The following is a 14,324-nucleotide window of genomic DNA, read 5'->3' on the forward strand; positions in this document are numbered from 1 at the left end:
AAGTCAAAGGAAAAGAAATGGCTCACATTTCTTCTCCTCCTTTAATAAAAAGGTGATATGGTATGTAAATTCTACTGCATTGAAAAGACTGTCAGATTTCTCAGGAGCTGATGATAGCAAAAAATAAAATATCTTTCTATTTCCATTGCCTTGGTCTATCTTTTTTCACAAAATAACTTTATTGTGGTAAATACTTATAAAAAACAGCCATTTTAACACATGTAATTCAGTTGCACAGTGTTGTGCAACTATCACTACTATTTCCAAAACGTTTTCATCATCTCAAACAGAAACTCTCTAACCATTAACCAGTCATTCTCCCTCACTCCAACTCCTATAACTTCTATAAATTATGGTTAATTTTCAGGTGTGATAATGGCACTGTGGTTATATCTGTTATCTTTAAAGAACACACACAAACATTTACAGATGAAATGCTATAAGGTTTGGGATTTGTCTTAATATGGACAAGGAGGAGGGAAGGAGAGAGAGAAAAGATATACATGATCTGAGATTGGCCATAAATTGATAATAGTTGAAGCAGGTGATGGGTACATTATAGCATTGTCTAGTTTTGTATATTCTATATATGTATATCTGTATATGTACATATTTTGTATATGCTATCTAGTTTTGTACATATTTAGAATTTCTATAGGGGAAAAAAGTAATTATGTACCTTTGGAAACCAGAGGAATAATATCTGAGAATGTTAATGCTGAGAATGGTTTAATTTCTAATACTAACTTAAAGCTGTTACTTTTATTCTTTTCTCTGATCTACTATGTTTCACATATAATTATCACTTTAAAGTCCGGAATGAACTGATTATATGGGAAACTCAAAATAGGTGCTTGACTAAACTTTATCCATTAGAAGATGGGCTTCCTGGGGGAGGGGGGGGATCGATTAATGATTTACACAAATGGAAGAGGAATGCTCACTGTTACATACACAACTGTTTAGAACTGTTTTAAATAATGTATTATAGATAAACAACATTATCTCCTGCTTATAATTATCTGGGTTGGAAGTTTAAAATGCTAAATAAAAACTAATCATTAAACTGAAACTTTTATTAGGCAACATCTAGCCAATTTTCAATACTTTAATTGTTTTCTATATTATTTATTCTTTCCTGTAGTTCTTCTTCACAACTAATCTGAACTCATGAAGTTTAACTATTAATAATCTCTACTGAAAACTGTAACTCTTCTGGCCATCCCCATAAATGCATTTATAACAGTAAAATAAAAATAAATAAAACTTCCCCTGAAAAGTGCTTTTTGCAAGGGTTTGGAAAAAAAACTTATGTCCAGAAACTAGACCTATTTAAGGGTATGATTTCCATTTCTAGATGCAGAACAGGACAGACTCTTTTGAGACAGAAGACAGCAGGCATGAGCATGAGTTAATCCATCTGAAAATTATCCAGTTACTAGACTGAACTCTGATTCACAGGAGGTTACATGGGACCTAATTTGAAAAAAAAATTCGTTAAAATTATTCTTTCTGTGAGCCTTCAGCTTTACCAGTCACAGATAGATTCTTTCTTTAGTAATGGCTTAATTTCCCCAGTCTCTAACCAAATAGTCCTGCAGGAAGTAATTATATAATGATTGTGTCTCCTAAAATATATTAAAGACAATTACCAGCCAATTTAAGTGCCAAGGCACCAATGCAACTTCATTCCAATTTGCTAAAGTCAAGAGAATTCCTAGTTAGAAACTACATTTAGTGGAATCTGCAAATCTGTATTCATCTAACAAGGATGGGTCTGGAGGCATCTATTATAAAGTAATGCATTTTGGAAAGTCCATGTAAACTTTAAATAGACTTGTTCTGGTAAAATTATTTTTAAAAAGACAAAAACAGATGACCATTCTTATGATATATGCTATGATTTGACTACATCCCCCAAAGTTCATGTGTTGGAAACAATCCTCAATGCAACAGTGTTGAGAGGGGGGAACTGTAAGGTGAACAGGTTTTAAGGGCTCTGCCTTCATGAATGGATTAATGTCATTACCTTGGGAATGGGTTCCTGATTAAAGGAGAAGTCCAGCTCCTTCCCTCCCTCCCTCCAGTGCTCTCTTGCCCTTCTGCCATGGGATGATGCAGCAAGGAGTCCCTTGCTAGATGCAGACCCCTCAACCATGGAATTACTAGCCTCCAGAACTATAAGAAATAAATCTCTGATCTTTATAAAGTACCTAATCTCCAGAATTCTATTATAGCAGCACCAAAAGGACTAGGAAAATCCATAAGCTACTTAATTTATGGCTTAAGCTTCTGGGCACATGAAAAAAGAAAATAACCTGGTTTAGTCCAATCAACTTACCAGTGTCATCATCAAAATCAGACAGGATGGATTCAATTCCGTCCTCACTGCTGGCTGACTGCTCCTGAAGTCTTCGAGGCAAGCTAGCAAGGCGCCCACTAAGGAATATTGGCTTCAAGGGCATTTTGTAGATTTTGGCCAATAACTAAATCAGAAAAAAAAACTGCAATTATATGTTGGAAAAAGCTGTACTCTGGGTGTTAAAGAACAGTGAAATTATACAGCAGTACTTAAAGGGAGACAGGAAACTAGAGAAGCTCCCAATGTATAAAAATTTCAAGTTGGTTGTGATTTGGATTTATAAAGGTAGCTTACAGGAAGCATTCTTCCCATGAAGCAGATGAAACAGCATTCAATGGCAACAAAAAAGTGGGAAAAAGGCCCTATAGATAATTTTTCAGTGTTTTAATTACATATGAGTTGTATAGACTTTTAGAAACCTACCAAGGGAAACATGGAATGTGTCAAGAATTTCTGCCTATGGGAAAAAGTTCTATGGGGATCATTGAGAAAAGTCTGCAGGTGAATGTGATACCAGACTCTGATTTTCTCCTCCTCTGACTCAACCTCTAAGGCAGGGGTCCTCAAACTACGGCCTGTGGGCCACATGCGGCCTGCCGAGGACATTTATCCTGCCCGCCGGGTGTTTTTGCTGCCGCTGCCTGTCCTGCTTAACAGCCGACTCGTCCTGGGCCCACAGTGCGCATGTGTGGAATGTGCGCCGCACTCTCCAATGGCCCTCCAACAGTCTGAGGGACTGTGAACTGGCCCCCCGTTTAAAAAGTTTGAGGACTCCTGCTAAGGACACACAGGGGCAAGAATGACTGGGGAAAGGGAGGACTTTGGGGCCAGGTGGGAGATGAAGGTCTTAGAGCTGACGGAGTGGCCTGGGCTCTTTATTCCCCTCTCACTACGAGGGCCTGGACCCTCAGGGATCTGTATTGCTGGGACAAACTCCCAAGGATCCTTCTATCTTCATGAATTGGAATGTGTCTGCCATGCCCACACTGTTCTATAGAAGCCAGGGAAATGGCTGAGCAGGACAGCCAAAATTCCTGTTCTTGTTGGTCTTACAGACTAGAATTCTTTCACAGATAATAAGTAAAATCTGACATAAATGCTATAGGAAAAACTGGACAGGTGGTGCTAGAAAGAGTGATGGGGTGTGAGGGGAACATTGGCAGGACCTGCCAGATCTTTTAGCCCTGGTCTCTCTGAGGAGGTGATGTTTCAGATACAGAGTGTCACACGGAATCTGGGGAGAGTGTGTCCAGGCAGGAGCAGCAGCAGCAATGGTCCTGGTCAGAAATGAGCTGGTGTATTTGGGGGCAAAAAGTCAGTGGGTTGGAGGGAAGGATCAGAGGAGTGGAAGGGGAGGTAGCTGGAGGGAGAAGTCAGGGCTGCATATCCTCCTGAGGTGATGGCTGAATGCTGCCACTGAGGGAAAAGGTAAAAACAGCCCAGAAGAGACGTGGGGACACGCTTGGGAAGACAGGAGAGAAACTATTGACTGAGGGCTGTCACTGAAGTCTAGAGGAGAAAGGGCTTTGGCAGGTAGCACCTTCTTGCTTGTCGGGCACTGAAGCAGAAAGGGCAGAGTGCGTGAAGGTCACTGCTCACTTTGATAAGACGATAAAGTGGCTCTCTTTACTGGGTCTTGATTGAACAAGTCCCTCTTTCTTTTTTAAATGTCCCTTTTCACTGTTTGCACTCCCACCCTCTACACTTTTTGGGACTGTCAGGAAGATTACCCATGACCCCGTGACTTCTTCCCCTATAGCTGGATGCCAATATAGAGATTATGCAAATACAGAGATTATAGAATGTGAAGGAGAAGTTTCAGGGCTCTCAGGACCCAACCGTGTGTTCTAGCATTTTCATTAGCTTCTTTCTTTGTGGAAAGGGTAGGGACAAAAATTTATACTCTAAATCTGAGCCCTAATCTCCTCAGAGACAGCACAAAGCATTTCTCCTGGGCTTCCGCTATGACGTCCACATGTATCTGGCTGACATCTTCCGAGGCAGGTTTCTGGCTGGGAGCTCGGTGGGGGCACCTCTGCCTACCTGAGAGCAGCGCCTGAGGTAGTCCAGGGCCGGCAGGCACAGGTCTGTGGACGCGGCTCCTGGTCCTGGGACACAGTCTCCAATCTCCTTACAGTCCACCTCCCCTGTGGCGGTGCGGGGGACAGAGACCAACAAAGTTACCCTCGCTTGCCTCCTTATAACAGGAGACCTATTTATTCACATTACATTAATTCACCAAATATTTACTAAAATAGAAAAGAAAAATTACCCTCAATAGCACAATCCCGGAGAAAATCCTGAGAAATATCCTTGCAGGCATTTTTTTCCCCACTACATGTGTCTATGTTAGATACAGTTGGGACTATTCTATGCATATTATTTGATTGGGATTGTACTGTTGTGTAACTCGCCCTTTCACTAAACAATGAACATTTCTTCCATGTTCTTTCACGGTACTTTCAGTCGCTGGAGGGTGTTCTTTTGTACATGGGCACACTGGAATAGACATCTCCAGGCCATGCTGTTGGATGGTGTGACTTCTGAAGCTTTGATGACAAGGGACAGTCCCAGAGACAAGCCCTGGATTGGGCTGAAATGAAGCACTCCCCCTCTCTCTTTGGAAAAGGACCTCGATCGTTGCCAGTACACAGCACTAAATGGTGATGATAAATGAGGACTCTGGGAAGAGTCTAAACATCTGGGGCTTGGGGACAGAGACTACTTAATTGAATTTAAATGATTTCTATTTTTTGTACATATCCAGAGATTTAACACATCTGTAGAAGGGCATCAAGATTTTCTATAGGAATAGTAATAAGAATTATTATTTTTCTTCTTGTAATGAATCCTTCTCTATACTTTTAATAAAATCACTTCACAGTACTATAATTGCTTCTAATTATCTATAATTGTAGCAACTAGCACCATCCCTTGTGGGTAAACAGACATAATTACTAGGCATTAGTTAAAATTCAGAAGCAAAGAGGCATGTTTCTTCTTTAAAAAATATAAAGATAAACATATCTTAGTTTTAGATCAGGGGTTGGCAAACGTTTATTGCAAAAATCCATATAATAAATACTTTCGGTTTTGTAGACCATACTGTCTTTATTGCAACCTCTCAGCTCTGTTGTAGCATGAAGGCAGCCATTGACAAATGAGCATGGCTATGTTCCAATAAAACTTTATTCATAAAAATTATCAGTGGGTCAGATTTTGCATGTGGGCCACAGTGTGCCAAGTACTGGTTTAGATCAATATACCTTATACTATGAAAACACAGACAAGGTCAAATTCATGTTGAAATAAACAGGTGAGAATAAAAAATAAATTTATTTCCTACCCATGATTACAGGTATTCCCAAGTGTTTTACTTGGCTGCTGTGTTACACATCCAAGTCTATGCACATGGCACTCTCTGGAGCCAGGCAGTATGCAGGGACAGACTATGGCCACACTGGGGGCTCTGCCTTTTCCACTGACCCCCAAACCCCATACACGTACCTCTACCTTATGATTCACAGATGAAAAATAGAACCTGTTTTAAACATCTTCTATATGATAATTAATTTTAGGTGTCAATTTGACTGGATTAAGGCATACCCAGATAGCCAATAATGCATTATTTCTGGGTGTGTCTGTGGGGTTTTTTTCTAGAAGAGCCTGGCATTTGAACTGAGTAGGAAGATCCATCCTAACCAAAGGTGACAGGCCACCATGCAGTCAGCTGAGACCCAGATAGAACAAAAGGCAGAGGAAAGGCAAATTGTCTCTCTTTAAAGCTGAGACACACTTCTTCTCCTGTCTCAGGCATCAGAACGTGAGGTTCTCCAGCATTTGGCCTCATACTGGGAGTTTTATATCATCAGCTCCCCTTTCTGTGGCCTTCAAACTTGGACTGAGCCATGCTACCAGTTTCTCTAGTTTCCCAGCTTACAGACAGCCTATCATGGGACTTCTCAGCCTCCACAATCACATGAATATTTTAAGAATTAAAATTAAAAAATTAGAATTTTAAATCTCAGAATATTCAATATTATATTCAATAATTGTCCTTATGCAGACAACTAGTCTCCTCAATATCACATAATTAGCAGCCTGAGTTAATTTCCCAGCTCCTTAGCAAAAGTTAAGAATGCCTCCTGTCCTAGGTTTTATTAATTGTAAATATCATTGGGAAGTGCAGAAGCCACCCACATTGAGGCCTCATGTTTCAGGAACTACCTAGCTAATTTTATACTTAATTTAGGAACAACTTTAATACAATAGATTCTTGCTATACCACATCACCTGTTATAGCAGATTTTTATATAGCACAGGTTTATCTGGGGTGAAATGAATGGGAAGGGTAGTTAGTTAAACCACAAATTTAGAAGAAACTTAAAAGTTTTGAGCGTCTCACCATGGAGAGCTCTTAGATCAGGAGCCTGAGAACCTTTTTAAATAGGCCAAATATGAGGTTGATGTTATTCTTTGAAAATGCAGTTGTTATAAAATATAGATTGAAAATATGCTACATTATAAGCTATTCCATGACCACAATAAAAGGTATCAACCTTGGACAAGACCCAATCTACTTTCGCAGTAAGCTTTCTACTTCTGGGTACATGGCACCCCCCATCTGCTTATACCCCAGGACGCCTGCCTGCTCCAGGCATCTGTACCCTGTCTCCAGCCACACAAAGCCACCCTGGAAAGGGTCCTCAGCCATGGAGGACTCCACTTACCCAGTCCTTTGACAAACTTCATAAGGCACATGATGTAACTGGTGGCTGCGTTAGCGAAGACCTGGATGTTGTCGGTATTGAGAAAAGCTTCAAAGACATCAAATACTGGAGCTTGGCCTTTTCCTGCGGGAGGAAGATTGTAGAATTTTAAGAAAGTAATTTTCTACCCTTCAGGTTTTCCATACTCCCAGAACCTTCCACAGAGCCTTGGGAAAGATCTTCTGGAGAAAGGCCCGGGCTTTTGGACTGGGCCACTGGCTTGGCTCTGACGCTGTCCTTGTCAGCTCTGCCTGCAGAGAAGCCACAGGAAGGCTAGGAAGAGAGAGAGCAGGAGAGAAACGAGGGCAAAGCTGGGTGAATTCAGGGCTGAACCAATGTGTTGGTCTACAGGGCAGTGAACTACGCGGCCATTATAATACTCCTGCAAAGGTAGTTGTAGAATATCTACAAGGAGGGACAGGGCAGGCTTAGATAAACCTCTGATGGCATATACAAATTTATTCATACCTGTGCAGAAAAGAGTTAACATAAGAGGCCTAAGACCACTATCCTTTTAGAAAGGCTTGCTTGGTTGACCTTTTTGGCTGATAACCAGCAACTTGGCTCTCAGACCATTCTCAGGCCACAGTTAACTGATGAGGGTAGTTCAGTTTGCCAAGACTGGCTGTGTGAACGATGTGGTTTATGCTGAATATCTGCTTCCCTTTGGGGAGTCTGGAATTTTGGTTTATGTAAGACGGAGGGTGCCTACATGATCAGCCCACGGTTAGGTCTCTAATGGGCTTCTTTGGGCATAAACATCACAAACCTGTTGCCCTGTTTTCACTGCTGGGGGAAGAGTGTGCGGTGTGTGATCCTCCGTGGGAGGGTGAGACCATGTGGAAGCCAGCGCATGGATTGCTCCAGATTCTGTGTCTTTTCCCCTTATAATCTGTGTCTTTACTACATTAGCAAAATAACTCTTAGACTTGAGCTGTGTAATAAATCTTAGCATAACTATATGCTGGGTCCCATGAGTCCTTTTAGTAGTTTTCTGAATATTGGGTTATCTTGGGGACTTCCGAGACAACATCCCTGGGCCCTGGGCATGCTTCATGGCACCCACCCATTCCCAGCCAGACCTAATCTCTCCAATCCTGATTCCTCTGTGTTATGATACTTTTCTGCTTCTTACAAGCAAGGGGACAACATTTTTCTTTTTGGCTTTGGGAATGACCTCAACACAGCAACGTGTAAGTGAAACACCAGGAGCTTCTTCTCTGCCTTTTGTCCACTTGTCAGTGAGAGCAGGGCCTGACAATGCTCAAAGCTCTCGGCCTGCTGGCAGAGCACAGAACTCCTGTCCCTGCTGTGTCACATGACTTCTGCCTAATAGAACATGGCTGAATGTCTGTTTTCCCTGTTGTTCGGTTTTGTTTTTTTTTTTTTTTTATAGCATGAAACTTGGCACAGAGAACTAATGCTCTATAGGGAGACTCATCCAAACATTCTTACCCATGGAGTAGTCACCGACCAGATACTCCTTCACCTCAGACTTGTTCCCACTGTGCACTGTTTCCAGGGCACTGAACAGGGGCCTCCACCCGGACTGGATCTGCGTGGAACACACTTCCACCAGCTCACCGATGGATGTCACAACCTGGCAGAAGCAAAGGAGGTAGTATTTAGAATCCTCTCCTTACAAGGGACAGAATTTCTGGGAAGGGTGATATACTTCTCTGCCTCCTATTTGGGGCTTAATTTTAGTGAAAAAGAAAAACCAGAACCAAGAGAAACTCAAAAATCTTCTAAATATGCAGCCATATTGTATTAATTTGCATTTCACTGATGACTAATGTTGCTGAGCAACTTTTCACGTGATTAGCCTCCTGTAAATACTGTGCTGTTTTTGTAAATTGGGTTTGTGTTTTCTCATTGTCTTTTTGTTATTGTTTTTAGAGTTCCTTATGTATTCCTGAGATTTGCAAATATTTTTTCTAAGACTTGGGCTTATCTTTTTCATTTTTTTAATGGTGTCTTTTCAAGAGTAAAAGTCTTTAATTTTGATGAAGTACAATTCATCAATTTTTCTTTTAATGGATATTTTTGGTGTCATTTCTAAGAAATCTTTGCTTAACCCAAGGTCTCAAAAATTGTCTTCTATGCTTTCTTATAAAAACATTTATTGTTTTCACTCTCACATTTCAGTCATGACCCATTTTGAGTTATTTTTCACATAGGATAAGAGGTAAGGGCGTCAGTTTATTTTTATCACACAATCGAGCACCATTTGCTGAAAATACGATCCTCTCCCACCATTGAATTGTAATGGCATCCCTTGTCAAAAGTTGATTGACCATCATAAACATGAGAATTTATTTCTGCACTCTTCAGTTCTATTGATCTACAGATCTGTCCTTACACCAATACCACACTGTGTTGATTAATGAAGTCTTGAAATTAGGTAGTATAAATTCTCCAAATTTGTTCTTTTTCAAATTTGTTTTCTCTATTCCAGATGCTTTGCACATTCACATAAATTTGAGAATCATCTTGACAATGTATTCAAAAAGTCTACTGGGATAGGAGTTGCATTGAATCTGTACATTGATTTAGGGAAATTTGCTGTTTTAAAAATACCGAGTCTTGAAATCCATGAATGTGGCATACCTTATGTTTATTTGAATCTTCTTTAATTTCCCTCAGCAATATTTTGTAGTTTCCATGTACAGGTCTTGAACTTCTTTTGCTAAATTTATTCCTAAATGTTTTATTATTTTTAATGCTCTTGTGAATAGATTTATTCCAATTTTATTTTTGGATAATTTATCATATATAGGAAGTGAATTGATTTTGGTATGTAGATGTTGTATTCAGTGACCTTGCTAACTATTAATTTTAGAAATTTTTGGTAAATCCCATAGAATTTCCCATACACAACCCCAAGTTGTCTGTGAACTAAAACAGTTTTACTTTTCTTTTCAACTCTGGATCCCTTTAATTTCTTTAGGCAATGAATCATAGTTAGTGTTGAGTAGAAATGGTGAAGGTGGAAATCCTGGCCTTTCTTTCTGATGATAGGGGAAAAACATTCAGTCTTTCATCATTAAGTGTGATGTTAGATGTAGGATTCTCAAACATTCCGTGGTGGCTCATGCCTGTAATCCTAGCACTCTGGGGGGCCAAGGTGGGCGGATTGTTCAAGGTCAGGAGTTCGAGACCAGCCTGAGCAAGAGTGAGACCCTGTCTCTACTATAAATAGAATTAATTGGCCAACTAAAAATATATAGAAAAAAAAGATTCCCTTTATCTATGGAAGAAATCCCTCTATTTCTCATTTCTTAAAAGCTTTTGTCAAAAATGGGTGATAGATTTTTTTTCAAGTTTTTTTCTATATCTCTTAAAGATGATCATGTGGTTTTAATCCTTTATTCTACTAATATGATACATTACATTAATTGATTTTGAACTGTTAAACCAACCTTATTATCCTGGGATAAATTCCCTATGTCACAGTGTTTAATCTTTATATGTTGTTGGATTTAATTTGCTTATAATCTTTAAAGGAATTTTTTGTCTAATTTCATGAAGAATATCAGTCTGTTGTTTTCTTTCCTGTGACTTTGGTATCAGAGTAACACAGGCCTCATAAAATTAAGTTCAGAAGTGTTCCTTCCTCTTTTGTTTTCTGATAGAGTTTGTGTAGGGTTGCTATTTTTTCATCCTTAGTTTGTAGATTCACCAGTGAAACCAACAGGGCTTAGGTATTTTGTGGGATGATTTTTTTTTTTTTTTAATCTATGGACCTTTGATTTATTCAATTTGTTAAACAAGAGCTGATGAAATTATTGCCCCCAAAACAACAGTCATGGAAACATGTTACCTATTTTAAAGAATAATACCATTAGTTAGTTACAAAATTTAATTGTAAGAATGTTGATCATATCAATCCACATGGACAGCCTTGAAGTGTTCCAATGCTAGTTTTTAAATAAAGGTGACACATACCAATCAGATTCTCATAATTGTTTCCCATAACTGCTCGGGATCTACATAAACTTGATTGTGGAAACAGTTTAACACATAAGGCTAAGAGAATGACAGCGTAGTCACCAATAATTAAACCAAAGATTTAATTTTTCAAATCACTTTTAGTAAGACATTTAAAAAGTCTACAGCTACATAAAACTCAAAGCAATCTGTTTTTTACCTGAGATCAAAGTAAGTTTCCTTTTCCTATTTGGCATTAAGGTAAATCTGAATTCATTGTCAAACTTTTCCAAAAAATTTTAAACCCTACTTTAGAAATTCTCACGTTACATGCATGTTTACGTATTTTTCTTCAAAGACTAATGATAAGTTTATGAGAATGATAGGCCTATAACATACAGCCATCGCCACAATCTAATTTTAAAACATTTTCATTAACCCCCTCAAGACACTCAGTACCCATCAGAAGTCATTCCCTACTCCACCACCCCACCCTCAGCCCTAGGTAACCACTAATGTATTTCTTGTCTCAATAGGTTTGCTTATTCTAGACATTTCATATAAATGCAATTATATAACTTATGGTCTTTTGTGACTTACTGTAACATTACTTACTATAATGTTTTCAAGGATTCATCCATGGTGTAGCCCATATCAGTACTTCATTTTTTTTTGTTGCTGAATAATATTTCAACTGTGTGGCTATATCACACTTAATATATCTATCCATTTATCTGTTATTAGAATTTGGATTGCTTCAATTTTTTGGGTATTATGGATAATGTGACTATGAACCTGTCTATAAGATTTATATGGCTATGTTTTCATTTCTTTTGGGTATATACCTTTTGAGGAACTGCCAGACTGTTTTGCAAAGCAACTACACATTTTACCTTCCCATCAGCAGTATCTGAGAGTTTTGATTTCTTCATATCCTTACCAAACTTGCTATTTTCTCTCTTTTTTATTTAGTTATCCTAGTAGGTGTGAAGTGGCGTCTCATGTGATTTTGATTTGCATTTCCCTAAAGACTAATAATGCTGAATATTTTTTCATCAATGCATATTTAATACTATTATAGACATGGTTCTATTTACATCTGTCATTGCTATTTGTTTCTTGTATATTTATATAGCATGTATTTTTTGTTCCTTCATTCCTCTTTTACTAACTTCTTTTGTGTTTAACCCATTTTTCATGATAGCTTTAATTCCTGTTTTTTAGGGTTTTTTTTGTGTGTGTGTGCATTACTCTCTTGGTTGTTGTCCTAGGAATTATAATATATATCTTCAATTGATCACGTTATAATAATAACTTAATTCTGGTGAAACATAACAACTTTGTTTCTATATAGCTCCATTTCCTCCCTCTCCTTTCTGCTGTTATTTGTATTACATCTGTAATAAATTAAAAAATACAGTATTATAGTTATTGCTTTAAATATTATGTTTTTAAAATAAATTAGGAAAAGGAAAGAGAAAAATCTTTTATATTTTCCCATATATGTACTGTTTCTTCCTGAGGAATAGATTTACCATCTTGTGTTATTTTCTTTTAGCTTGAAGGAATTCCTTAAGTATTTCTTACAGGATAGGTCTGCTGGCAAGAAATTCTCCCAAGTTTTTGTTTATCTGAGAATGTTTTTACTTCATTCTCATTTTTGAAGAGTAATTTCTCCAGGATTATTCATTGATAGTTTTTCTTTCAGCACTTTAAATATGTCATTACAATGTCTTCTGGCTTTTATTATCTCTGGAGAAGTCAGCATTTAATCCTAGGGTTATTCCTCTTAGTAACAAACTGCCTTTCTCTTGCTGCTTTTAAGATTTTGTCTTTGTCTTTGAGCATTTTGACTATAATGTGTCTATATAGATATCTTTGTGTTGATCCTAACTGGGTTTCCATTATTTCTCTAAATATAATTTCCTATCCCTTTGTCTTTCTCCTTTCCATCTAGGACTCTCACTCTTGGTATGCTTGATATTATTCCACAGGTCTATGATGCTGTATTTTTGGTCAAACTTATTTGTGTCTGATCTTCTGAATGAATAATTTCTATTAATCTATTTTCAAGTTCACTGATTCTGCTATCATCTCAAATCTTTCTGGTAAATCCATCTGGCTGATTTTTCATTTTAGTTAATGCCCTTTTCAACTCCAGAATTTGCATTTTCATAGCTTCCATTTCTCTATTTAGAATAACTATTTTTTGAGTCATCGTCATATTTTCCTTTAATTTTTTTGAACATTTTTATAATAGCTACTTTGAAGTCTCTGTCTTCCAAATATAACATCTGTGCTTACTCTGAGTTTCTATTTACTATTTTTCCACATGTCATTCTTTGCTGTTTCTTTGCATCTCTCATATGTTTTTCTGAAAAAACTGGACATCTTAGATATTATAATAATTCTGGATTCTGATTTATTATTGAGGTTTTTTTAATTAAGTTGTTCAGACTTAGACCATGAAATCTGTCTCTTCTCATGGCACTAATGTCTCTGTTCAGTTTTTATTCTTAATTTTTATTTTTTAGCTTGACTTTCTAGTATTCATACCCATGTCTGCATAGCTTACTGGTCAACTGATCATGTGAGCAGGAATTGTGCTCAAACATATTTAGTCTTTAAGGCTCCCATGCTCTGCCAATCATTCTGTATGTGGAGGCTGGGGAAAACATTCAAGTTTAGCCAATTTTAAGTCTATCTTGCCTTTTACTTTCTGATAAAGTCTTTATGGTCTACCCTGCACATACCCATGTTTCAGTCATCCAGGGATATGTGAAGAGCCTACCTAGTCCTTCTATTTCTTAGTGGCTCACCATTCACTACAAACCTTAGGCTAGGAAGGTTGCAGGATTTCTCTGTTCATTTCTCAGTTAATTCATCATTTTTAATGGACAAACCAATGGCTTTTTCACTTGTTCTTCTCCAAATCAAGTCTATCCCTTATAGCAGAAAAGCTGCAGATTTTTCTACTGGCTAAACCAATATTCTTGCAAACAGAGCTTGTGAGGAAAGTTGATAGGTACGGTATCGGGTAAGAAGGTCATGGACTCCTATTATTCTTAACCAAATTTCTAGCAAACACTTTTTTAAAGAATAAATGTGATTCAATTTGTTATCTGCTTTTGTCAATTTCCATAGTCCTCAAATAGTTGCTTTTGATAATTTTGTCCCATTTTATATTTAATTTTCATGGGGAGGATTCACTAATTTCATGTCACCATAGACAAAGTCCTTCCTGTCTTTAATCTTTCTAAACA

At 37.9% G+C, this 14,324-nt stretch overlaps 1 protein-coding gene across 1 annotated transcript in view; it reads right to left on the reverse strand.

Moving 5' to 3' along the window:
* The window catches only part of ARFGEF3 (ARFGEF family member 3), a 153,497-nt gene that overhangs the window by 18,640 nt on the left and 120,533 nt on the right, over nucleotides 1–14,324 (reverse strand). Inside the window, exons 23-26 of the mRNA XM_012748059.2 lie at nucleotides 8,587–8,731; nucleotides 7,093–7,215; nucleotides 4,406–4,509; nucleotides 2,342–2,486 (exon numbers count right to left, since the gene is read on the reverse strand). Of these exons, the coding sequence (XP_012603513.1) occupies nucleotides 2,342–2,486; nucleotides 4,406–4,509; nucleotides 7,093–7,215; nucleotides 8,587–8,731 (517 nt within the window). The remainder of the gene's footprint in view (nucleotides 1–2,341; nucleotides 2,487–4,405; nucleotides 4,510–7,092; nucleotides 7,216–8,586; nucleotides 8,732–14,324) is intronic.

This window comes from Microcebus murinus, chromosome 5, assembly GCF_040939455.1.
Source record: "Microcebus murinus isolate Inina chromosome 5, M.murinus_Inina_mat1.0, whole genome shotgun sequence".
Lineage (NCBI taxonomy): Eukaryota > Metazoa > Chordata > Mammalia > Primates > Cheirogaleidae > Microcebus > Microcebus murinus.